The sequence below is a fragment of the Leptodactylus fuscus genome, chromosome 2, assembly GCF_031893055.1.
Source record: "Leptodactylus fuscus isolate aLepFus1 chromosome 2, aLepFus1.hap2, whole genome shotgun sequence".
Lineage (NCBI taxonomy): Eukaryota > Metazoa > Chordata > Amphibia > Anura > Leptodactylidae > Leptodactylus > Leptodactylus fuscus.
In genome coordinates this window covers 274,119,739-274,146,665 of record NC_134266.1, presented here as the reverse complement: position 1 = coordinate 274,146,665, position 26,927 = coordinate 274,119,739, and the positions used below count along the sequence as shown (strand labels likewise).

Below are 26,927 nucleotides of genomic sequence, written 5' to 3'. Positions count from 1 at the left end.
TACAGGTACAGTGTGGACAGGAGATCCTGCCGTGATCCGGGTGTCCATCTGCTGCTCCAGGACCACGGCCAGCTTGGCTATCAGGTCTATGTGCTATTCTATGCTATGAAGTAGGGGGGCGCTGTAGCAGACATGGCCTTTAGCACTCTCTAGCCAGTAATCGCTCCCAAAGGGCAGAATTGGCCAAAATTTTGGGAATGCTATTAGTGAGAATGACCCACCTGGTGGCGGGGACATAGGTTTAGCCCCTCGTAACTTAAGTGACATTCAGCCTAGCCAATGACGTTAGTAAATTCTGGCCTTCCACGCTCTCATTGGCTGAGCACGTTCCAGTGGGCGTGGCTAGTCCTGGTCCGTCCCACGCTCTTGAGTCCGCACTATCCAACTTGAAATATGGCCAAAAAATCGAAACAAACTAAATCAAACTAGAGAAAGTCATTTGAGTGACTTTATACTATCCGCCAAACCTAAAATTTATGGTTTTCGGAGTTACCCTCGAAATGAACAGATTGGTAGATTGGAGCCGGATGATGTCATGGACTGGTGACCTCAGGGGTCGTGGTCAGAGTGGACGAGGGGCCTCAGGGGTGACACTTATGAACCCCCTCATGACTTCTGTTTACTGTTTTATCCCGCAGCCGCCATCGACCAATGGACATGGAGATCCCCTTCATGGATCACGTCCGTCACTCCCTCCTGATGGACGAGAACAAAGATGTCATCATAGACAAACTGCTCAACCTGACCCTGGAGATCATCTGCCTGCTGACCGGGGAGGTGAGAAACGGGAATGGGTTAATGGATCCATTATTTGTCAGCCCCTCCCCTTTCTAGTAGTGATGTCAGCAGAGATGTGTGTGATGTCATCTCTATTGCTTCTGCTCGTACAGTGGGAGGGGCATAGATATGAAACTATTTCCCCGCCCCCTTTAAGGGGTTAACCAGGACTAGGGTATTGATTTCTGTGGTGTCTTCACTACTTACCAGGGACAGCGCCGCACATAGTATAGAGGTGGTGTCTGGTATTACAGCTCAGCCTAATTCACTTGAATGGGGCTGAGCTGCAACATGGAGATGTGACCAATGGTCGTGACGTCTCCGCCTTCGAAGAAGAAATGGCGCTCAATATTATCGGCCCAGACATCCCCTTTAACCACTTATTATTAATTTATAGCGACATTAATGAGATTAATTAATGGGATGCTAATGAGGTTTCTCTATGTTTAGGATTATATCGTGGTGAGAAAATCCGCAGAGAAAAGGGGGCGTCGTGTGGTGGACAAGTGTAGCGAGGCCCAGGGTCTAAGGGGTTCACCTCGCCCGCCTGTAACAGAAGAGACCCCCGCCCAGAGGACCCTGGAACCTGCCAAGAATAATCACAGCAAAGCAGAAAAGGTGATGTAGTCGTAGTCGTGGGCGGGTCCATTGAAAACGCAACGGACGTAACACTATCTTCTAGGCCTCAGGCGCATGCTAGCGGCCACAAGCAAAGGGCCGCTTACACTGTGCCGTTTTCTTGTGCCTGTATACACAGCTTACCGAGTAAGCGGCCATTTTCTTGTGGCCGCTAGCATGCGCCCGAGGCCTAGAAGATTGAAACCCAGGACGGAAGAAGACACAGGGAGAGGGCGTAACAGAAGAAGATGGAGGCGGTGCTGGAGAGTCCTCTCGCAGCATTGGGGCCCGCCCCCAGTGCTGCGAGAGAACTCATTTGCATGTTGAAGAAAATCCAGATTTCTCCCAAATGGCGGCGCAGAGAAGACATCTAGAGGTAGAAGAAGACGTGTTAGTCAGAAAAAAAGGGATTCCAATGATCGGATCCCTTTAATGCGTATAGGTTTACATTCGGGGGGGTCCCCAAACGGAAACCCGAACGCAGATGTGACCGGGGCCTGAGAAGTACAAGGCCGCCTCAGGTGTTTTGCCTAATCTTATGAGTTCTCGTTTGTTGTACGCAGCTCCAGTACTGACGCCTGACACCTCCTGCTTTACAGCTTCTCATAAAATCCGAAGATGCAGAAATCTGCGCCTGGGACTATTCGGCGGAGCAGAAGGACGCCATGGCGGTTAGTGGCCCGGAGCGGCGCTGCTCAGACAGTAAGTACCTGTTCAGACATATTGGAGCAGATCTATGAACATGGTGTAAAAGCAAATCTGTATTTGTGGTCCATAGCAACCAATCACAGCTCAGCTTTCATTTTTCAGGAGCAGAATACACAATGAAAGCTGCGCTGTGATTGGTTGCTGTGGGCAAGTAAAATAGATTCCCTTTAAGGCCAATAAATCTGCCTAATTACGTCTGATAATATTCACTCCTCTATCCTGTGATACGTCATTACTTATACAGACCCAGAGACCCCCTCAGTCACTAGAACCAGGGACCCTTTATATAAGTTTGGTCCCTTTTGAACTCCATGTACATAAATGGTAGTCACCCAGACAGGAAGTGATGTAGTAGCCAGGTGACCCATAGTGGAATACAGCAAAGCGAGCTGTAATGGGAGAAATAAACCTAGATCCTGCCACGGTGGGCGACACTAGTCGTACCCTATGTATGTAGTCACTGTATCGGACTGAGGTGGGGTCCCCCTTTAAGAATTTACAAAGTTATAAATGAAATTGTTCATTTTCTTGAGATTCGGCCCCAGTTCAGGAAATTTTCGAGTTGGGTGTCTTTGGTCTCCAGGACTCTACAGACCTTAAAGCTCCTTACATATCAGGCGAGTAGTCGGCTCTGCTGTGCGGGGGTAGTGGCGGCTTCTGTAGAATATACCCATTATCCTTATCACTGTCTCCTCCACAGCAGCACATGGCACAGAAAGCCCCCCCAGAAAATGTCGCACCCCCCTGTGTTCTCAGGACTCAAGCACACTGGAGTACCAGGTACTGTAAATGAGACTGATCAGACATGGCCACCCTGACTATAGACACATCACACAATATGGCGGCATTCATCAAGGTCTCATCCGTGCTAGAATATATTCATATAACATGACTGTCTGTGTATGACAGGCTGACCCGCCGGGGGATGGGATATTTCATCAGCAGTATAAGGAGGAGACGGCCATTCCTGATGTCACTGGGTCAGGTAAGGATAGATCATAACCACGCGGCCATGTGACCTGTATAGGATTCCCCCATCCTGATAGCAGTCACATAAATCATAAGATTCCTAAATTACTATGTAGTTCCAGAGGTTTTAAGCTGACGATTCTATTTAGGAGGAGAAGTTAGCTACTTCCTTCCCTAAAGATAAAACTACACTTCCCAGCATTCCTTGTTTTCCAGCTTGTCATGTCCCAGGCTGCCAATTACATATAAAAGGGGAAGTTAGCTACTTCCCCCTCAGTGTGAGTATACTTACCGGCAAGCCTTCTTTTTTAACCCCTTATGTCCCTGGTTGCCAGTTATATATAGAAGAAGACGTTAGCTACTTCCTTCCTCAGTCATAGAACTAGAATTCCCAGCAACCCTTAATTATCAACTTGTTCCAGACTGCCTGCTGTTTATATGTAGAAGAAGTTAGCTACTTCCCCTCACAGGCAGAATTACACAATCCAGCGTTCCGTGTTTTTCAGTCTGTTTTTTCTTAGACTACCATTTATATGCAGGATGAGTAGCTAACTAAGTTTGGCTACTATGATCCCTTCCTTAATGATAGCACTACACCTCCCAGCATTCCTTGATTTTAGCTTGTGTCCTATGCTTCCATTTATATGTAGCTACTTCCTTAATGATACGACTATACTTCCAAGCTCTCCTTGATTTTTAGCTTATTTCCCAGGATGCCATTTATACATAAGAGAAGAAACTGAAATTTAAAGAGTTACTTCCTGTCCCAGAAACGGAAATTAAGGCAACTACCTCCTGTCTCATAAACTGATTCTCAGACAGCTACGTCTTGTTCCAGAAACTGACACACAGACAGTTACTTCCTGTCCTAGAAACTGACGCTCAGGCAGCTACTTCCTGTCCCAGAAGCTGACGCACTGACAGCTACTTCCTGTCCCAGAAACTGACACTCAGACAGCTACTTCCTGTCCTAGAAACTGACGCACAGACAGCTACTTCCTGTCCTAGAAACTAATGCACAGACAGCTACTTCCTGTCCCAGAAACTGAAGCTCAGGCAGCTATTTCCTGTCCCAGAAACTGAATCTCAGACAGGTACTTCCTTTCCCAGAAACTGATGCACAGACAGCTACTTCCTGTCCTAGAAACTGATGCATAGACAGCTACTTCCTGTCCCAGAAACTGACGCAAAGACAGCTACTTCCTGTTCCAGAAACTGACGCACAGACAGCTACTTCCTGTCCCAGAAACTAACACTCAGACAGCTACTTCCTGTCCCTTCCAGAAACTGACACTCAGACAGCTACTTCCTGTCCCAGAAAATGACGCACTGACAGCTACTTCCTGTCCCAGAAACTGACGCACAGACAGCTACTTCCTGTCCCAGAAACTGACGCACAGACAGCTACTTCCTGTCCCAGAAACTAACACTCAGACAGCTACTTCCTGTCCCTTCCAGAAACTGACACTCAGACAGCTACTTCCTGTCCCAGAAACTGATGCACTGACAGCTACTTCCTGTCCCAGAAACTGACGCACAGACAGCTACTTCCTGTCCCAGAAACTGACGCACAGACAGCTACTTCCTGTCCCAGAAACTGACGCACTGACAGCTACTTCCTATCCCAGAAACTGACGCACAGACAGCTACTTCCTGTTCCAGAAACTGACGCACAGACAGCTACTTCCTGTCCCAGAAACTGACGCACAGACAGCTACTTCCTGTCCCAGAAACTGACGCACTGACAGCTACTTCCTATCCCAGAAACTGACGCACAGACAGCTACTTCCTGTTCCAGAAACTGACGCACAGACAGCTACTTCCTGTTCCAGAAACTGACGCACAGACAGCTACTTCCTGTCCCAGAAACTGACGCACAGACAGCTACTTCCTGTCTCATAAGGATGGAAGTTTTCATGTTGGGCTAGTGTTGTCCTTTCATGTCTTGTAGGTGGAGATGATTCCTCGGACCCCCAGGAGCCATATCGGGACCCTGCCTGCTCTGAGGATCTTATAGAGGAGGATAACCAGATGATTACCCCGTATCAGGTACACTGACCCCATATCACATACAGTCTACACGTGTCCTGTATTCCTCCTGTGCCCCGCCCCACGTGTGAGTCATGTGATCCGTTATATCGTGCTCCCTTATTGCAGTCTGATGTCGGGGACGAGATGTTTCACCAGCCGTGTAAGGAGGAGGCCGGGTATGAGGAGGTGACCTCAGGTAATAACACAACGTCTGGTCTATGTACTATTATAGTGTATTATATTATATATGTACTGTATATATACAGTATATATAGTCCCGCCTTAATAACATGCCACACACAAGATGGCGTTCCCATCCCCTGTTTTCCTTAATCCCGGTGTCTCCAGACTTCTAGACACTTTGTGTATCTTCTATACTAACACTTATTGTGCTCTTATGCCATTAATCTCGCTCCCTACAGGTCCGGCCGTCTCCTCGTTGGACGTGTTGGCGATTCGCCATTTCCCCAATCGCTCGGACCGGGCTGCCTGTCACAAATCGTCCTGCGCCGATAACCCGCTCTCCTGCTCCATCTGCGGAGTTCGCTTCACTTCTGAGATGACTTTTGCCGCCCACCAGCGATTCCACACGGAGGAGAAATCCTACGACTGCACGTACTGCGGCAAATCCTTCAACCAGCGCTCACGTCTCCTGTCCCATAAGAGGAAACACACGGGGGAGAAGCCGTTCTCGTGTCCGGTGTGCGGGAGATGTTTTGCGGAAAGGTCGGCTCTGGTTACTCATCAGAGGATCCATTCTGGAGAGAAACCCTTTAACTGCTCAGAATGCGCCAGGAGCTTCGTCCAGAGGTCCAGCCTGGTCAAACACCAGCGAATCCACACCGGCGAGAGACCGTTTGTATGTTCTCAGTGCGGGCGCTGCTTCTCTCAGAGCTCCAATCTAGTGCGGCACCAAAGAATACTGCACCAGGTCTTATAGACACGTCCTCCCCCATTTGCCTCCTATTTATGATAATCTTCCTGTTTGTGTCTATGGACTTGGTGGAAGGAACCACTTTCTTAGGGGGTGACAGCTGACAGCACTTTCTGAGAAGGACTTTGTGGTTATGGATGTGTGCTGACTGCACGGACTGACCCTGACCATACACATGACATGGCAGATGGATGACACATACTTCTCCTGAGTCTCTCATACACATGCATGCCGGGCTTGGATGAGGGTGTATGTGTTCTCAATATGTAGTGGGGAATAAGTCTCTGCCTGCCCCCTTCTGTTCCCTCCAGACCCATCTGCTCCATTCCAGATTCCCCTGTTCCCTTCAAACTCTTCTGTCCTTTTTAAGACCTCGATCCCCTACAGACTCTTCTGTTCTTTATCAGGTTTTTCTGTCTCCTTCCAGACTTCTCTTTCCACCTCCAGACTCTTCTGTCTTCTGCAGACTCCTTTATTCACTCCAGCCTGCTATGTCCACCTCCAAACTCCTCTCCCATCCAGACTCCTCTATCCTCTCCAGCCTGCTATGTCTTCCTCTTGACTCCTTCTGTCCTCTCCAGACACCTGTGTTCTCCTCCAGACTTCTCTATCCTCTCCAGACTCCTCCTGTTCCCTCCAAACCCCTCTGTTTCCTCCATACTCCTCCTTTATCCTCCCCAGCCTACTATATCCTCCTCCAGAACTCTGTGTCCTCCTCCAGACTCCTCTATCCTATCCAGCCTGCTATGTCTTCCTCTTGACTCCTTGTGTCCCCTCCAGACCCCTGCCCCAGACTTCTTTATCCTCTCCAGACTCCTCCTGTTCCCTCCAAATCCCTCTGTTTCCTCCATACTCCCTTATCTTCCTCCAGACTCCTTCTATCCTCTCCAGACTCCTCCTATCCTCTCCAGACGCCTTCTATCCTCTCCAGACGCCTCCTATTCTCTCCAGACTCCTCCTATCCTCTCCAGACGCCTTCTATTCCCTCCAGACTCCTTCTATTCTCTCCAGACTCCTCCTATTCCCTCCAGACTCCTTTTATCCTCTCCAGACTGCTCTGTCCGTCTCCAGCCATCATTTCTATAACTTCCTCATTGGCCATTGATCTTCAGTCAGTTGATGTGATTGACCCTGATTTTGGGAGTGTTGTGTGAGGTGGAGGTCGGGGCTCTGGATGTCCCGTTTATGCACCTGTGCGGGAGCGGACACGACCATCATCCTGGAGAAGCTATGGAGCTATGCAGCTTCTTTTCATTGGCATCCATGGGACTGGGAGAAGGACTCCACAGGTCAGTGCTGGGAGCTTTACCCCTCTGCAGCAGCCACTTGGCTTTGAGACCCAATGATCTGTGTGTATTACCGCCATGTGCAGTAGTGACGGTCACTGAATACGGATAGATAACACCACAGACTCGCCCTCTGCTTGTATCTATTATATGTATATACTGTATATAATCTGTTACTGGTTTTTATGCAGGTGGTTGCAGCTCTGGATCTAACTGGAGTATAACACAAAAATAAAGCAAATCATTACATATATCTGGTGATAGATCTGGATGTGGATTTACTAATTGCATCGATGTGGAAACGGACATCCCCTGAAAATTCTGCCCCCGATGTTCACATTGGTCCTTTCATTTAAAGGGGTCCCAGGATCAAAACTTTTATTGCAGACAGCAGGGGATGTGTTATAGATTTACACTAACATTTACTTGCGTCGTCCCTGCCATTCCTGAGCTGGACAAGACATCACCACAAGCACTCTGACTATACACTCATGTACAGGACATGGAGGTATATACAGGCTGTGTATGGTATATAGCAGTACATTTACCACAGATGTTACACCTGTAGTCTGGATACAAGATGGGATACGGCAGGACATGGAGGTATATACAGGCTGTGCATGGTATATAGCAGTACATTTACCACAGATGTTACAGGCCTGTAGTCTGGATACAAGATGAGATACGGCAGGACATGGAGGTATATACAGGATCTCTATGGTATATAGCAGTACATTTACCACAGATGTTACACCTGTAGTCTGTATACAAGATGAGATACGGCAGGACATGGAGGTATATACAGGCTGTGCATGGTATATAGCAGTACATTTACCACAGATGTTACCCCTGTAGTCTGGATACAAGATGAGATACGGCAGGACATGGAGGTATATACAGGCTGTGCATGGTATATAGCAGTACATTTACCACAGATGTTACACCTGTAGTCTGGATACAAGATGAGATACGGCAGGACATGGAGGTATATACAGGATCTGTATGGTATATAGCAGTACATTTACCACACATGTTACACCTGTAGTCTGGATACAAGATGAGATACAGCAGGAGATGGAGGTATATACAGGCTGTGTATGGTATATAGCAGTACATTTACCACACATGTTACACCTGTAGTCTGGATACAAGATGAGATACAGCAGGAGATGGAGGTATATACAGACTCTGTATGGTATATAGCAGTACATTTACCACAGATGTTACACCTGTAGTCTGGATACAAGATGAGATACGGCAGGACATGGAGGTATATACAGGCTGTGTATGGTATATAGCAGTACATTTACCACAGATGTTACACCTGTAGTCTGGATACAATATGAGATACGGCAGGACATGGAGGTATATACAGGCTCTGTATGGTATATAGCAGTACATTTACCACAGATGTTACACCTGTAGTCTGGATACAAGATGAGATACGGCAGGACATGGGGGTATATACAGGATCTGTACGGTATATAGCAGTACATTTACCACAGATGTTACACCTGTAGTCTGGATACAAGATGAGATACAGCAGAACATGGAGGTATATACAGGCTGTGTATGGTATATAGCAGTACATTTACCACAGATGTTACACCTGTAGTCTAGATACAAGATGAGATACAGCAGTACATGGAGGTATATACAGGCTGTGTATGGTATATAGCAGTACATTTACCACACATGTTACACCTGTAGTCTGGATACAAGATGAGATACGGCAGGACATGGAGGTATATACAGGCTGTGTATGGTATATAGCAGTACATTTACCACAGATGTTACACCTGTAGTCTGGATACAATATGAGATACGGCAGGACATGGAGGTATATACAGGCTGTGTATGGTATATAGCAGTACATTTACCACAGATGTTACACCTGTAGTCTGGATACAAGATGAGATACGGCAGGACATGGAAGCATATACAGGCTGTGTATGGTATATAGCAGTACATTTACCACAGATGTTACACCTGTAGTCTGGATACAAGATGAGATACGGCAGGACATGGAGGTATATACAGGCTGTGTATGGTATATAGCAGTACATTTACCACAGATGTTACACCTGTAGTCTGGATACAAGATGAGATACGGCAGGACATGGAGGTATATACAGGCTGTGTATGGTATATAGCAGTACATTTACCACAGATGTTACACCTGTAGTCTGGATACAAGATGAGATACGGCAGGACATGGAGGTATATACAGGTGTGTATGGTATATAGCAGTACATTTACCACAGATGTTACACCTGTAGTCTGGATACAAGATGAGATACGGCAGGACATGGAGGTATATACAGGCTGTGTATGGTATATAGCAGTACATTTACCACAGATGTTACACCTGTAGTCTGGATACAATATGAGATACGGCAGGACATGGAGGTATATACAGGCTCTGTATGGTATATAGCAGTACATTTACCACAGATGTTACACCTGTAGTCTGGATACAATATGAGATACGGCAGGACATGGAGGTATATACAGGCTCTGTATGGTATATAGCAGTACATTTACCACAGATGTTACACCTGTAGTCTGGATACAATATGAGATACGGCAGGACATGGAGGTATATACAGGCTGTGTATGGTATATAGAAGTACATTTACCACAGATGTTACACCTGTAGTCTGGATACAAGATGAGATACGGCAGGACATGGAGGTATATACAGGCTGTGTATGGTATATAGCAGTACATTTACCACACATGTTACACCTCGCCTGGATACAAGATGAGATACGGCAGGACATGGAGGTATATACAGGCTATGTATGGTATATAGCAGTACATTTACCACAGATGTTACACCTGTAGTCTGGATACAAGATGAGATACGGCAGGACATGGAGGTATATACAGGCTCTGTATGGTATATAGCAGTACATTTACCACAGATGTTACAGGCCTGTAGTCTGGATACAAGATGAGATACGGCAGGACATGGAGGTATATACAGGCTGTGTATGGTATATAGCAGTACATTTACCACAGATGTTACACCTGTAGTCTGGATACAATATGAGATACGGCAGGACATGGAGGTATATACAGGCTCTGTATGGTATATAGCAGTACATTTACCACAGATGTTACACCTGTAGTCTGGATACAATATGAGATACGGCAGGACATGGAGGTATATACAGGCTCTGTATGGTATATAGCAGTACATTTACCACAGATGTTACACCTGTAGTCTGGATACAATATGAGATACGGCAGGACATGGAGGTATATACAGGCTGTGTATGGTATATAGAAGTACATTTACCACAGATGTTACACCTGTAGTCTGGATACAAGATGAGATACGGCAGGACATGGAGGTATATACAGGCTCTGTATGGTATATAGCAGTACATTTACCACAGATATTACACCTGTAGTCTGGATACAAGATGAGATACGGCAGGACATGGAGGTATATACAGGTGTGTATGGTATATAGCAGTACATTTACCACAGATGTTACACCTGTAGTCTGGATACAAGATGAGATACGGCAGGACATGGAGGTATATACAGGCTCTGTATGGTATATAGCAGTACATTTACCACAGATATTACACCTGTAGTCTGGATACAAGATGAGATACGGCAGGACATGGAGGTATATACAGGCTGTGTATGGTATATAGCAGTACATTTACCACAGATGTTACAGGCCTGTAGTCTGGATACAAGATGAGATACGGCAGGACATGGAGGTATATACAGGCTGTGTATGTATATAGCAGTACATTTACCACAGATGTTACACCTGTAGTCTGGATACAAGATGAGATACGGCAGGACATGGAGGTATATACAGGCTGTGTACGTATATAGCAGTACATTTACCACAGATGTTACACCTGTAGTCTGGATACAAGATGAGATACAGCAGGACACGGAGGTATATACAGGCTCTGTATGGTATATAGCAGTACATTTACCACAGATGTTACACCTGTAGTCTAGATACAAGATGAGATGCGGCAGGACATGGAGGTATATACAGGCTGTGTATGGTATATAGCAGTACATTTACCACAGATGTTACAGGCCTGTAGTCTGGATACAAGATGAGATACGGCAGGACATGGAGGTATATACAGGCTCTGTATGGTATATAGCAGTACATTTACCACAGATGTTACACCTGTAGTCTGGATACAAGATGAGATACAGCAGGACACGGAGGTATATACAGGCTGTGTATGGTATATAGCAGTACATTTACCACAGATGTTACACCTGTAGTCTGGATACAAGATGAGATACGCAGGACATGGAGGTATATACAGGCTGTGTATGGTATATAGCAGTACATTTACCACAGATGTTACACCTGTAGTCTGGATACAAGATGAGATACAGCAGGACATGGAGGTATATACAGGCTGTGTATGGTGGATAGCAGTACATTTACCACAGATATTACACCTGTAGTCTGGATACAAGATGAGATACGGCAGGACATGGAGGTATATACAGGCTGTGTATGGTATATAGCAGTACATTTACTACAGATGTTACACCTGTAGTCTGGATACAAGATGAGATACGGCAGGACATGGAGGTATATACAGGCTGTGTATGGTATATAGCAGTACATTTACTACAGATGTTACACCTGTAGTCTGGATACAAGATGAGATACGGCAGGACATGGAGGTATATACAGGATCTGTATGGTATATAGCAGTACATTTACTACAGATGTTACACCTGTAGTCTGGATACAAGATGAGATACAGCAGGACATGGAGGTATATACAGGCTGTGTATGGTGGATAGCAGTACATTTACCACAGATGTTACACCTGTAGTCTGGATACAAGATGAGATACGGCAGGACATGGAGGTATATACAGGCTGTGTATGGTATATAGCAGTACATTTACTACAGATGTTACACCTGTAGTCTGGATACAAGATGAGATACGGCAGGACATGGAGGTATATACAGGCTGTGTATGGTATATAGCAGTACCTTTACCACAGATGTTACACCTGTAGTCTGGATACAAGATGAGATACGGCAGGACATGGAGGTATATACAGGCTCTGTATGGTATATAGCAGTACATTTACCACAGATGTTACACCTGTAGTCTGGATACAAGATGAGATACGGCAGGACATGGAGGTATATACAGGTTCTGTATGGTATATAGCAGTACATTTACCACAGATGTTACACCTGTAGTCTGGATACAAGATGAGATACGGCAGGACATGGAGGTATATACAGGCTCTGTATGGTATATAGCAGTACATTTACCACAGATGTTACACCTGTAGTCTGGATACAAGATGAGATACGGCAGGACATGGAGGTATATACAGGCTCTGTATGGTATATAGCAGTACATTTACCACAGATGTTACACCTGTAGTCTGGATACAAGATGAGATACGGCAGGACATGGAGGTATATACAGGCTGTGTATGGTATATAGCAGTACATTTACCACAGATGTTACACCTGTAGTCTGGATACAAGATGAGATACGGCAGGACATGGAGGTATATACAGGCTGTGTATGGTATATAGCAGTACATTTACCACAGATGTTACACCTGTAGTCTGGATACAAGATGAGATACGCCAGGACATGGAGGTATATACAGGCTCTGTATGGTATATAGCAGTACATTTACCACAGATGTTACACCTGTAGTCTGGATACAAGCTGAGATACGGCAGGACATGGAGGTATATACAGGATCTGTATGGTATATAGCAGTACATTTACCACAGATGTTACACCTGTAGTCTGGATACAAGATGAGATACGGCAGGACATGGAGGTATATACAGGCTCTGTATGGTATATAGCAGTACATTTACTACAGATGTTACACCTGTAGTCTGGATACAAGATGAGATACGGCAGGACATGGAGGTATATACAGGCTGTGTATGGTATATAGCAGTACATTTACTACAGATGTTACACCTGTAGTCTGGATACAAGATGAGATACGGCAGGACATGTAGGTATATACAGGCTGTGTATGGTATATAGCAGTACATTTACCACAGATGTTACACCTGTAGTCTGGATACAAGATGAGATACGGCAGGACATGGAGGTATATACAGGCTGTGTATGGTATATAGCAGTACATTTACCACAGATGTTACACCTGTAGTCTGGATACAAGATGAGATACGGCAGGACATGGAGGTATATACAGGCTGTGTATGGTATATAGCAGTACATTTACCACAGATGTTACACCTGTAGTCTGGATACAAGATGAGATACGGCAGGACATGGAGGTATATACAGGCTGTGTATGGTATATAGCAGTACCTTTACCACAGATGTTACACCTGTAGTCTGGATACAAGATGAGATACGGCAGGACATGGAGGTATATACAGGCTCTGTATGGTATATAGCAGTACATTTACCACAGATGTTACACCTGTAGTCTGGATACAAGATGAGATACGGCAGGACATGGAGGTATATACAGGCTGTGTATGGTATATAGCAGTACCTTTACCACAGATGTTACACCTGTAGTCTGGATACAAGATGAGATACGGCAGGACATGGAGGTATATACAGGCTGTGTATGGTATATAGTCAGTCACCAGTATACGGCCTTGTATCGGTTACTTTTTAATGATAAATAAGGCAGATTGTGTGCAACGTAACATATACAAAATATAAGGGCACAAAAGACACAAAACCTTTAATCTGTGTTACGGACTCGGCATCTTACACGTATTATCTTGTTTGCTCCATATTATGGAGTGAACCATCTAATCCTCGAATAATAAAGTTCTTCATCATTTTCAAGATCCCGGTCTGCTGTCAGTGAATGGACACGCTGATACTTACTCCGAGGCTGGACACCTGCACAGATCTAAAACCTTCTCACAGCTGAGGATTTGTTACAAGGGGTGCAGCTATAGGGGGTGCAGAGTTAACAGTTGCTACCGGACCCTGAAGTCAAAGGGGACCCAAAGGTTTAGTGTAATAAGACATCAGTATTATAGAAGGCCTTGGGGCCCAGGAGCTTCTCCATCCTGTCCTAGTATCATATAGGGGGACTACACTAAAACATTGCAGCAAACCCTCAGCTTGAGATCTGTAACCTCTGCATGTAAACCAGAATTATCCTTTTTACTGACAACAAGCAGAAATCTTTAAAATGATGAGGGACTGAATTGGGCTAGTAAAAAGGTTTTTTAGGGACTTACACATTGGTGTTCTCTATCAATAGGGGTACAACACCCAGGACCCCCAATGATCTTTTGGTTGAACTGCGGCCTCTTTGCTGAATACAAAGCTACGTACATTGGATAGTGGTTGTGTTTGGTATTGCAGCTCAGCCTTACTCACTTGAATGGGACTGAGTTGCTGCTGTACCATGTGACTGATGAACCTATAGATAGGTCATCGATATACAAGTCCCAGAAGACATCTTTAAGAGCGAGTAGTATTCAATCGAATACCTCGCTCCCATAGGAATGCGTGAAAGCGGCCGAACACCAGAGAATATTCACTGCTCTTAACCCCTTGGTGTTCGGCCGCTTACACGCATTCCTACGGGAGCGAGGTATTCAATCGAATACTACTCGCTCATCTCTAATCTTTAACAATTCATCACGAGTGCTCCCAACCAGGATCATGACCTGGGCTCCGTTCCCCTGGCGTGCACCTTGCTGTGGGCCATAAGGGCGGACCTCTGCAGGAAGCTCTTTCCGCAGTCCGAGCAGGGGAAGGCCTTGTGCCGATTGTGGAAGGCCTGATGAGCTTCCAGGACCGACCTGACCGGAAAACACTTCCCGCAGTCAGCGCAAGCGAACGATTCCTTGCCCGTGTGGACGCTCTGATGGGTGATGAGATGGCAGCGCTGGGTGAACCGTCTCCCGCACTCAGAACAAGCATAGGGCTTCTCCCCCGTGTGAGTCCGCCGGTGTATAATGAGTCCCGTCTTGTCCGAGAGACACTTCCCGCAGTCCGGACAGGCGAAGGCGCCGGTGTGGATCCTCTGATGCTTGACCAGACTCGATTTCTTCATGAAGGACTTCCCGCATTCCAGGCACGAGAACGGCCTTTCCTCCTTCGCCACGTGTTTGGGTTGGGGTTCCCCCACCTTGGGTTCGTGAATATGAAAAGTCCATTCGTGGACCACCAGGGCGGCCTTATCCATGAAGCTCTGCTGACACAAAGCACAGTGGTACATTTTTTTGTGCGTCCTCTGGTGACAGAACAGGTCGATCTCGTTTCGGAAGCCCCGCCCACACTGTAGACATTTATGCACTATGGGGCTCTCCAGGACCGGCTGTACGTTTGAGGCCCCACTGGTGTACTTCATTAGACTGCTGGAGGAGCCATCTTTCCGGGGTTTCTGCCAGTACAGGTGTGGTTGGTCTGTTCTGCACTTCAAGGCCGGAACGTCATTTGGAACGGTCTTGGGTTTTACCATTACCACCATGGGGGGACTGTCACTGGGAATACTCCCTTCCGGGTTATTTGGGTTAACGCCCTTTTTATGGACAGGAATCAGCAGGTGGGGGGAGTTGGGCTGCACCTTCCAGCTGGTTGGTAGACCTGGAATAGAGTCAGAGGGGAGAAGTTGACCACGGCCTCATTATAATATGAAAATGACCCCCCGCTCTAGGGCCCCTACATAATATGGTGGCTTACAAAAAGTGGTCATGTCTGGCTGACGAAATTATGCAGTGATCCCCCAACGCAGGACAATGGTATAACAGGATATATTGTTCTGGAGCAGAGAAGCCAATCACAGTGAAGCCCCGCCCACGCGGAGCTGCTCAGCATTGTAAACAGTGTAGGACACCAAAAAGTGGTCAGTGCTAGCCGGCCCGACACTAAAAATGGTTTCTTTACTCACCTGTGGTGATCTTGGAAGGCTCTGGATCCTTCTTACACCAGCTAAGCAACATGTTGTCTCCATCTACATCCTGTAATACAAGAATCGTCACAATAGTAGACATGAACGTGCTAGGCACCGGGCCCCCAACCCATAACTGGTATCCCATTGGGCCAATTGATCATGCCTTGTACACTAGTCTTCTGGCAAACAAGGCATCTCATCTCAATCCACCACCGCCATGACACCGGCTGCTGCTAAGGCAGTACTTAGGGTATGTTCACACGCTGATTTGGGATGGATTTAGGTGCAGAGACTCCCCGCTGACTCATCTGGACCTAATCAATGGTGGAAAACCACAACGAGACATGGGAAATAAAGAGGAATCCAAAGCGGATGTGCTGCTAGAATTCCACTTTATTTTCGACCACGCCCCTAAAAGTGTTTTTCTGGCCCCCAGGCAGTCTTGTCATATTCGATCGGAGGGGATCTGACACCTGGACCACCCACAATCATCTGAAGCAGCTCTCGTACTATACAAGTAATAGGCAAAGAGCTGCAGTACTCCGCTGCTACTGCTATACAGGGCTCCGTGTCTAGCCTTGGAGGGTACCCGATCAGCTGACCGCTGCAGTGTCGGGGTATCAGACTTCCACCAATCAGCCTACCCTGGGGGATGGGTCATCAGTACAAAAAAGACCACGGAGGAGCCAGGAAACCCATTTAAGGAAGAATTTATTAAAGGGATATTCATTAAAGGGATATTCCAGGATCAAACTTTTTTGTTGCTGTAATGAGCCCCAGACTTGCTATTGTCCTTACCATCCAAAACTTTCAATGGTCACGTGACTCCCACAGGTCACATGGTGCAATGGCCTCTTAAAGGAATTTTTTAGCCCCAAATGGATTTTTCATGCTGATCAGTATCTCTGTCTGATCTGTGGGGGTCCAACATGAAGATCAGCAGTTACTGGAGTGGACGTGGCGCATGTGCAGGCTCTCCTAGTCAAGTAATAGGAGCGGCGCCGCACCCCATAGCATTGGTTTTAGGGGTATAGCAGTGCCTATTACTTGAATAGTAGTGACATGTACATACCCCATCCCCTATAGCAGCTTCTGGTCCAGCTGATCTGCGCAGGGTCCGGGGGTCAGACTCCAACAGATGACATACTGATGACCTATCCATTTAGGGACTCATGTGTGCACCCCCCATCAGGGGACCTGTCATACTTGTCTGTGTTGGGAAACATGGCAAACCAATTAGGGTAGGGTGCCCCTTTAATCATGCCACATACACCTGTGGTGATCAAAGGGTTAAACGGGCGGGTTTCACTTTAAGGTGGTGTAAAGATGGAGGAGGTTGTAGTACCTGATATTCCTGTGGACTGGTCCCGTTATCTTTCTCTACATGATCCTGGGTACGGGCGGGGCTCCCCCTTATTTTGGGGCGGTTCACAGATCTCTGGTCACCTATAGGAGATGGACATAGGGCCTCAGTTATTATAAGTACCTGCTACCAAGAGGTAGAGCAGTGACATTCCTATTGTCCGGCACTGGATTATTACATAGTCTGGACTATAATCCAGAATCAATGTAAATCAATGGCAAAATATTCCAGATTATTGGACACTTTGCAGCAATATTTCCGAATCTATAAAACCCTGTGACATCTCACCTGAGCCGATCTCCACTGGGACGTCCTCCTCCTTACATTGGGGCGATGATGTCCCTTCTTCAGGATGAGCCTGTCACAGAAGAACAAGGCTTGACTTCTTACACGTAGAGGCACAGTATATTTTTGCCCAAGGATTGACTAAAGGGGTGTGGCTTAATAAAGACAGAGCAGTGGGGGGAGGCTCCTGCTGCAGCCAGTAATCTACTGCAGACAGAGCAGTGGGGGGAGGCTCCTGCTGCAGCCGGTAATCTACTGCAGATAGAGCAGTGGGGGGAGGCTCCTGCTGCAGCCGGTAATCTACTGCAGATAGAGCAGTGGGGGGAGGCTCCTGCTGCAGCTTGTAATCTACTGCAGACAGAGCAGTGGGGGGAGGCTCCTGCTGCAGCTTGTAATCTACTGCAGACAGAGCAGTGGGAGGAGGCTCCTGCTGCAGCCGGTAATCTACTGCAGACAGAGCAGTGGGGGAGGCTCCTGCTGCAGCCAGTAATCTACTGCAGACAGAGCAGTGGGGGAGGCTCCTGCTGCAGCCAGTAATCTACTGCAGACAGAGCAGTGGGGGAGGCTCCTGCTGCAGCCAGTAATCTACTGCAGACAGAGCAGTGGGGGAAGGCTCCTGCTGCAGCCAGTAATCTACTGCAGACAGAGCAGTGGGGGAGGCTCCTGCTGCAGCCGGTAATCTACTATAGACAGAGCAGTGGGGGGAGGCTCCTGCTGCAGCCGGTAATCTACTGCAGACAGAGTATTAGAAGAAAATTGATTCAAGTGTGAAGCTCCACCCTGGGGAATTGTGAAAAAGTTACTGGGTGCATTTGGGGATAAAGAGGGGCATGTGCTGAGTGAGCAGCTGCCAGTGACTGCTCGGCATAGTCACCTAATGTGTCAAGAGGGGTGAGCTAGAGTGGGTGCGGCAGGTCCTTGTACCTGGGATTCCTGTGACACGCTCCGGCTCTCCTCCTCCTGATCAGAGACGAGGGGACTCATGCAGCTTTCAGGGGGGTTTGTAGGAACACGTCCAGCTGTAGGGAATAGACAGACATGAGCACACAGAGGAGTGGAGGGAAAACCCAGAGTAAGATGTTACCGTACACTGACCTGTGATGGAAGCGTCTGCAATTGTAGAGGACGGATCTACCGGGATGTTCTGCAGCTCCTCATCTTCATCTACAGCAGTGACACCCTCACAGCCTGAGAGACGGAAATGTGACGTCATCAGGATTAGTAATGTATGTACACAGTGACTGCACCAGCAGAATAGTGAGCGCAGCTCTGGAGTATAATACAGGATAAGTAATGTAATGTATGTACACAGTGACTGTACCAGCAGAATAGTGAGCGCAGCTCTGGAGTATAATACAGGATAAGTGATGTAATGTATGTACACAGTGACTGCACCAGCAGAATAGTGAGCGCAGCTCTGGAGTATAATACAGGATAAGTAATGTAATGTATGTACACAGTGACTGCACCAGCAGAATAGTGAGCGCAGCTCTGGAGTATAATACAGGATAAGTAATGTAATGTATGTACACAGTGACTGCACCAGCAGAATAGTGAGCGCAGCTCTGGAGTATAATACAGGATAAGTAATGTAATGTATGTACACAGTGACTGTACCAGCAGAATAGTGAGCGCAGCTCTGGAGTATAATACCGGATAAGTAATGTAATGTATGTACACAGTGACTGTACCAGCAGAATAGTGAGCGCAGCTCTGGAGTATAATACAGGATAAGTAATGTAATGTATGTACACAGTGACTGTACCAGCAGAATAGTGAGCGCAGCTCTGGAGTATAATACAGGATAAGTAATGTAATGTATGTACACAGTGACTGCACCAGCAAAATAGTGAGCGCAGCTCTGGAGTATAATACAGGATAAGTAATGTAATGTATGTACACAGTGACTGTACCAGCAGAATAGTGAGCGCAGCTCTGGAGTATAATACAGGATAAGTAATGTAATGTATGTACACAGTGACTGCACCAGCAGAATAGTGAGCGCAGCTCTGGAGTATAATACAGGAAAAGTAATGTAATGTATGTACACAGTGACTGTACCAGCAGAATAGTGAGCGCAGCTCTGGAGTATAATACAGGATAAGTAATGTAATGTATGTACACAGTGACTGCACCAGCAGAATAGTGAGCGCAGCTCTGGAGTATAATACAGGATAAGTAATGTAATGTATGTACACAGTGACTGTACCAGCAGAATAGTGAGCGCAGCTCTGGAGTATAATACAGGATAAGTAATGTAATGTATGTACACAGTGACTGCACCAGCAGAATAGTGAGCGCAGCTCTGGAGTATAATACAGGAAAAGTAATGTAATGTATGTACACAGTGACTGTACCAGCAGAATAGTGAGCGCAGCTCTGGAGTATAATACAGGATAAGTAATGTAATGTATGTACACAGTGACTGTACCAGCAGAATAGTGAGCGCAGCTCTGGGATATAATACAGGATAAGTAATGTAATGTATGTACACAGTGACTGTACCAGCAGAATAGTGAGCGCAGCTCTGGGATATAATACAGGATAAGTAATGTAATGTATGTACACAGTGACTGCACCAGCAGAATAGTGAGGGCAGCTCTGGTGTATAATACAGGATAAGTAATGTAATGTATGTACACAGTGACTATACCAGCAGAATAGTGAGTGCAGCTCTGGAGTATAATACAGGATAAGTAATGTAATGTATGTACACAGTGACTGTACCAGCAGAATAGTGAGCGAAGCTCTGGAGTATAATACAGGATAAGTAATGTAATGTATTACACAGTGACTGCACCAGCAGAATAGTGAGCGCAGCTCTGGTGTATAATACAGGATAAGTAATGTAATGTATGTACACAGTGACTGCACCAGCTGAATAGTGAGCGCAGCTCTGGAGTATAATACAGGATAAGTAATGTATGTACACAGTGACTGTACCAGCAGAATAGTGAGCGCAGCTCTGGGATATAATACAGGATAAGTAATGTAATGTATGTACACAGTGACTGTACCAGCAGAATAGTGAGCACAGCTCTGGAGTATAATACAGGATAAGTAATGTAATGTATGTACACAGTGACTGTACCAGCAGAATAGTGAGCGCAGCTCTGGGATATAATACAGGATAAGTAATGTAATGTATGTACACAGTGACTGTACCAGCAGAATAGTGAGCACAGCTCTGGAGTATAATACAGGATAAGTAATGTAATGTATGTACACAGTGACTGTACCAGCAGAATAGTGAGTGCAGCTCTGGAGTATAATACAGGATGTAACTGAAGATCAGCAATCAGTAATATACTATTTAAAGGGGAATCCACCCTAATAACATACTAGCAGATATTGGCAACTGATGCTTCTCTGACACCAGGTTCTTGTAACGCTCCTTATGTCCTTCCAGATATTCCCATTCCTCCATGGAGAAGAAGACGGCGACATCCTCACACCGCACAGGAAACTGAGACAATGAAGAGAAAACAAGTTACTGGGATTATTATTCCACATTCACTGAGGCAGTTGCAATACAGATAACATGGCCACCTCTTGAGTGTTGCTATTGGTGGTCTTGGTAGGTTTTGGGGTCTCTTCCTCTGTGGTTTCCTCAGGTGCTGAAGTCTGACATATGCTTTCCTTGCTTGGACTTTTTACCTTGGTCGGTCCCTCTGATAAACATGCCTGGCAGTCATCTGAGGATTGGTCATTCTGCTTCTTGCTCAGGACAAAATCCTGTAAGGAGATATAATGGTTATTAGATCATGGAGGACGGCTCTGGAGACAAATCACCCACCACATCAGCATCTCCATCCTACCAGCCAGCAGCTAGGTGTGAACACGGATGTGGATGGTGGAGGGTCAGAGGGCAATGTCATGATGGGCTCATAAATGGCAGCATGTGTTATACGCCAGCCACATAAGTCCTATAATATGACGTGGAGAATAAAACAAGATCCCACCGCCCTCGTCCTCACCTCTCCGGTCAGCAGGAATATGATCTCCAGGGTGAGGTTCAGGATCTTCTCAGTCACCTCCATCTTGTCCTTTGTCATCATCAGTGAATGGCGCAAGACGTCTGAAATCCGACTGCGCTCCTTACAGATATGCATGACGCTACGAGGAGGCCTGAAGAAACAAGATGACACTGTTATGGGGGAATCTGTAGATGACACTGTTATGGGGGATCTGTAGATGACACTGTTATGGGGGATCTGTAGATGACACTGTTATGGGGGATCTGTAGATGACACTTATGGGGATCTGTAGATGACACTGTTATGGGGGATCTGTAGATGACACTGTTATGGGGGGTCTGTAGATGACACTGTTATGGGGGATCTGTAGATGACACTGTTATGGGGGATCTGTTGATGACACTGTTATGGGGGGTCTGTAGATGACACTGTTATGGAGGATCTGTAGGTGACACTGTTATGGGGGGTCTGTAGATGACACTGTTATGGGGGATCTGTAGATGACACTGTTATGGGGGGTCTGTAGATGACACTGTTATGGAGGATCTGTAGGTGACACTGTTATGGGGGGTCTGTAGATGACACTGTTATGGGGGGTCTGTAGATGACACTGTTATGGGGGATCTGTAGATGACACTGTTATGGGGGGTCTGTAGATGACACTGTTATGGGGGATCTGTAGATGACACTGTTATGGGGGATCTGTTGATGACACTGTTATGGGGGATCTGTAGATGACACTGTTATGGGGGTCTGTAGATGACACTGTTATGGGGGATCTGTAGATGACACTGTTATGGGGGATCTGTAGATGACACTGTTATGGGGGGTCTGTAGATGACACTGTTATGGAGGATCTGTAGATGACACTGTTATGGGGGGTCTGTAGATGACACTGTTATGGGGGATCTGTAGATGACACTGTTATGGGGGGTCTGTAGATGACACTGTTATGGGGGGTCTGTAGATGACACTGTTATGGAGGATCTGTAGATGACACTGTTATGGGGGATCTGTAGATGACAGTGTTATGGGGGATCTGTAGATGACACTGTTATGGGGGGTCTGTAGATGACACTGTTATGGGGGATCTGTAGATGACACTTATGGGGGATCTGTAGATGACACTTATGGCGATCTGTAGATGACACTGTTATGGGGGATCTGTAGATGACACTGTTATGGGGGATCTGTAGATGACACTGTTATGAGGGACCTGTAGATGACACTGTTATGGGGGATCTGTAGATGACACTGTTATGGGGGATCTGTAGATGACACTGTTATGGGGGATCTGTAGATGACACTGTTATGGGGGATCTGTAGATGACACTGTTATGGGGATCTGTAGATGACACTGTTATGGGGGATCTGTAGATGACACTGTTATGAGGGATCTGTAGATGACACTGTTATGGGGGATCTGTAGATGACACTGTTATGGGGGATCTGTAGATGACACTGTTATGGGGGGGTCTGTAGATGACACTGTTATGGGGGATCTGTAGATGACACTGTTATGGGGGGGTCTGTAGATGACACTGTTATGGGGGATCTGTAGATGACACTGTTATGGGGGATCTGTAGATGACACTGTTATGGGGGAATCTGTAGATGACACTGTTATGGGGGGTCTGTAGATGACACTGTTATGGGGATCTGTAGATGACACTGTTATGGGGATCTGTAGATGACACTGTTATGGGGGATCTGTAGACGACACTGTTATGGGGGGATCTGTAGATGACACTGTTATAAAGGATCTGTAGATGACACTGTTATGGGGGGGTCTGTAGATGACACTGTTATGGGGGATCTGTAGATGACACTGTTATGGGGGATCTGTAGATGACACTGTTATGGGGGATCTGTAGATGACACTGTTATGGGGGATCTGTAGATGACACTGTTATGGGGATCTGTAGATGACACTGCTATGGAGGATCTGTAGATGACATTGTTATGGGGGATCTGTAGATGACATTGTTATGGGGGATCTGTAGATGACACTGTTATGAGGGATCTGTAGATGACGCTGTTATGGGGGATCTATAGATGACACTGTTATGGGGGATCTGTAGATGACACTGTTATGGGGATCTGTAGATGACACTGTTATGAGGGATCTGTAGATGACACTGTTATGGGAAGTCTGTAGATGACACTGTTATGGGGGGGTCTGTAGATGGCACTGTTATGGGGGGGATCTGTAGATGACACTGTTATGGGGGATCTGTAAGTGACACTGTTATGGGGGATCTGTAGGTGACACTGTTATGGGGGGTCTGTAGGTGACACTGTTATGGGGGGTCTGTAGATGACAATGTTATGGGAGGATCTGTAGATGACACTTATGGGGGATCTGTAGATGACAGTGTTATGAGGGATCTGTAGAAGACACTGTTATGGGGGGTCTGTAGATGACACTGCTATGGGGGATCTGTAGATGACACTGTTATGGGGGAATCTGTAGATGACACTGTTATGGGGGGTCTGTAGATGACACTGTTATGGGGGATCTGTAGATGACACTGTTATGGGGGAATCTGTAGATGACACTGTTATGGGGGGTCTGTAGATGACACTGTTATGGGGGATCTGTAGATGACACTGTTATGGGGGATCTGTAGATGACATTGTTATGGGGGATCTGTAGATGACACTGTTATGGGGGGGGGGGGGTCTGTAGATGACACCGTTATGAGGGATCTGTAGATGACACTGTTATGGGGATCTGTAGATGACACTGTTATGGGGGATCTGTAGATGACACTGTTATGGGAGGTCTGTAGATGACACTGTTATGGGAGATCTGTAGATGACACTGTTATGGGAGATCTGTAGATGACACTGTTATGGGAGGTCTGTAGATGACAATGTTATGGGGATCTGTAGATGACACTGTTATGGGGGATCTGTAGATGACACTGTTATGGGGGGGTCTGTAGATGACACTGTTATGGGGGGGGGTTTGTAGATGACACTGTTATGGGGATCTGTAGATGACACTGTTATGGGGGATCTGTAGATGACACTGTTATGGGGGGTCTGTAGATGACACTGTTATGGGGGATCTGTAGATGACACTGTTATGGGGGGTCTGTAGATGACACTGTTATGGGGGATCTGTAGATGACACTGTTATGGGGGATCTGTAGGTGACACTGTTATGGGGGGTCTGTAGATGACACTGTTATGGGGGGGTCTGTAGATGACACTGTTATGGGGGGGGATTTGTAGATGACACTGTTATGGGGGGATCTGTAGATGACACTGTTATGGGGGATCTGTAGATGACACACAAGCACTACAACCCACCAACAATATGGCGTTCAGCCTCCACCCATATTCACATTGACGACACTTACCGGCCCGGTTGCAGGAATGTGAGAGAGCCGGGGACGATGGAAGAATAAAGCGGCCCAGACAACAGGCCGGTGACTACGGGAGGAATCTCCAGGATGTCAATGGGTTGTTGTGTCATGTGATAGATACGTCATCACTCAGCAACCAGAACATCATTCCGTACAATGAGACAAGCACAATCCCTAACGGCGCTGCTGCGGTGTCACGTGATGTTACGTCATCGCAGAATGCTCAGTACAAGTTATACTCACTCCCCTGTGTACAGGACTATGCGCAGTACGGCTTCTGAGTATAACTCCTCCCGCGCAGTATAACTCCTCCCGCACAGTATAACTCCTCCCGCACAGTATAACTCCTCCCGCACAGTATAACTCCTCCCGCACAGTATAACTCCTCCCGCGCAGTATAACTCCTCCCGCACAGTATAACTCCTCCCGCACAGTATAACTCCTCCCGCACAGTATAACTCCTCCTGCACAGTATAACTCCTACCGCGCAGTATAACTCCTCCCGCACAGTATAACTCCTCCCGCACAGTATAACTCCTCCCGCACAGTATAACTCCTCCCGCACAGTATAACTCCTCCTGGCACAGTATAACTCCTCCTGGCACAGTATAACTCCTCCTGCACAGTATAACTCCTCCTGCACAGTATAACTCCTCCTGCACAGTATAACTCCTCCCGCGCAGTATAACTCCTCCCGCGCAGTATAACTCCTCCCGCACAGTATAACTCCTCCTGGCACAGTATAACTCCTCCTGGCACAGTATAACTCCTCCTGCACAGTATAACTCCTCCTGCACAGTATAACTCCTCCTGCACAGTATAACTCCTCCTGGCACAGTATAACTCCTCCTGCGCAGTATAACTCCTCCTGGCACAGTATAACTCCTCCTGGCACAGTATAACTCCTCCTGCACAGTATAACTCCTCCTGGCACAGTATAACTCCTCCTGCGCAGTATAACTCCTCCTGGCACAGTATAACTCCTCCTGCACAGTATAACTCCTCCTGCACAGTATAACTCCTCCTGGCACAGTATAACTCCTCCTGGCACAGTATAACTCCTCCTGGCACAGTATAACTCCTCCTGCACAGTATAACTCCTCCTGGCACAGTATAACTCCTCCTGGCACAGTATAACTCCTCCCGCACAGTATAACTCCTCCTGCACAGTATAACTCCTCCTGGCACAGTATAACTCCTCCTGCACAGTATAACTCCTCCTGGCACAGTATAACTCCTCCCGCGCAGTATAACTCCTCCCGCACAGTATAACTCCTCCCGCACAGTATAACTCCTCCCGCACAGTATAACTCCTCCCGCGCAGTATAACTCCTCCCGCGCAGTATAACTCCTCCTGGCACAGTATAACTCCTCCTGCACAGTATAACTCCTCCTGCACAGTATAACTCCTCCTGCACAGTATAACTCCTCCCGCGCAGTATAACTCCTCCCGCACAGTATAACTCCTCCCGCACAGTATAACTCCTCCCGCGCAGTATAACTCCTCCCGCACAGTATAACTCCTCCTGGCACAGTATAACTCCTCCTGGCACAGTATAACTCCTCCTGCACAGTATAACTCCTCCTGCACAGTATAACTCCTCCTGCACAGTATAACTCCTCCTGGCACAGTATAACTCCTCCTGCGCAGTATAACTCCTCCTGCACAGTATAACTCCTCCCGCACAGTATAACTCCTCCTGC

The 26,927-nt window shown here is 46.7% G+C and overlaps 2 protein-coding genes across 2 annotated transcripts; one reads left to right on the top strand and one right to left on the bottom strand.

Moving 5' to 3' along the window:
• Nucleotides 1-13: 13 nt before the first annotated feature.
• LOC142193979 (uncharacterized) lies at nucleotides 14-7,426 on the top strand. The gene is made up of 9 exons (XM_075263003.1): nucleotides 14-84; nucleotides 639-777; nucleotides 1,228-1,395; nucleotides 1,995-2,097; nucleotides 2,804-2,883; nucleotides 3,013-3,088; nucleotides 5,024-5,121; nucleotides 5,230-5,299; nucleotides 5,526-7,426. The coding sequence occupies exons 2-9, from the start codon at nucleotides 652-654 to the stop codon at nucleotides 6,041-6,043; spliced, it is 1,239 nt and encodes a 412-aa protein (XP_075119104.1). The 5' UTR covers nucleotides 14-84; nucleotides 639-651; the 3' UTR covers nucleotides 6,044-7,426.
• A 6,584-nt stretch (nucleotides 7,427-14,010) lies between these two features.
• Nucleotides 14,011-25,333, bottom strand: LOC142194143 (uncharacterized). The gene is made up of 10 exons (XM_075263158.1): nucleotides 25,218-25,333; nucleotides 21,850-22,000; nucleotides 21,422-21,607; nucleotides 21,215-21,338; nucleotides 18,968-19,060; nucleotides 18,797-18,891; nucleotides 17,876-17,945; nucleotides 17,570-17,670; nucleotides 16,222-16,291; nucleotides 14,011-15,917 (listed from the first exon to the last, which is right to left on the bottom strand). The coding sequence occupies exons 1-10, from the start codon at nucleotides 25,331-25,333 to the stop codon at nucleotides 14,989-14,991; spliced, it is 1,935 nt and encodes a 644-aa protein (XP_075119259.1). The 3' UTR covers nucleotides 14,011-14,988.
• Between the last annotated feature and the right edge of the window lie 1,594 nt (nucleotides 25,334-26,927).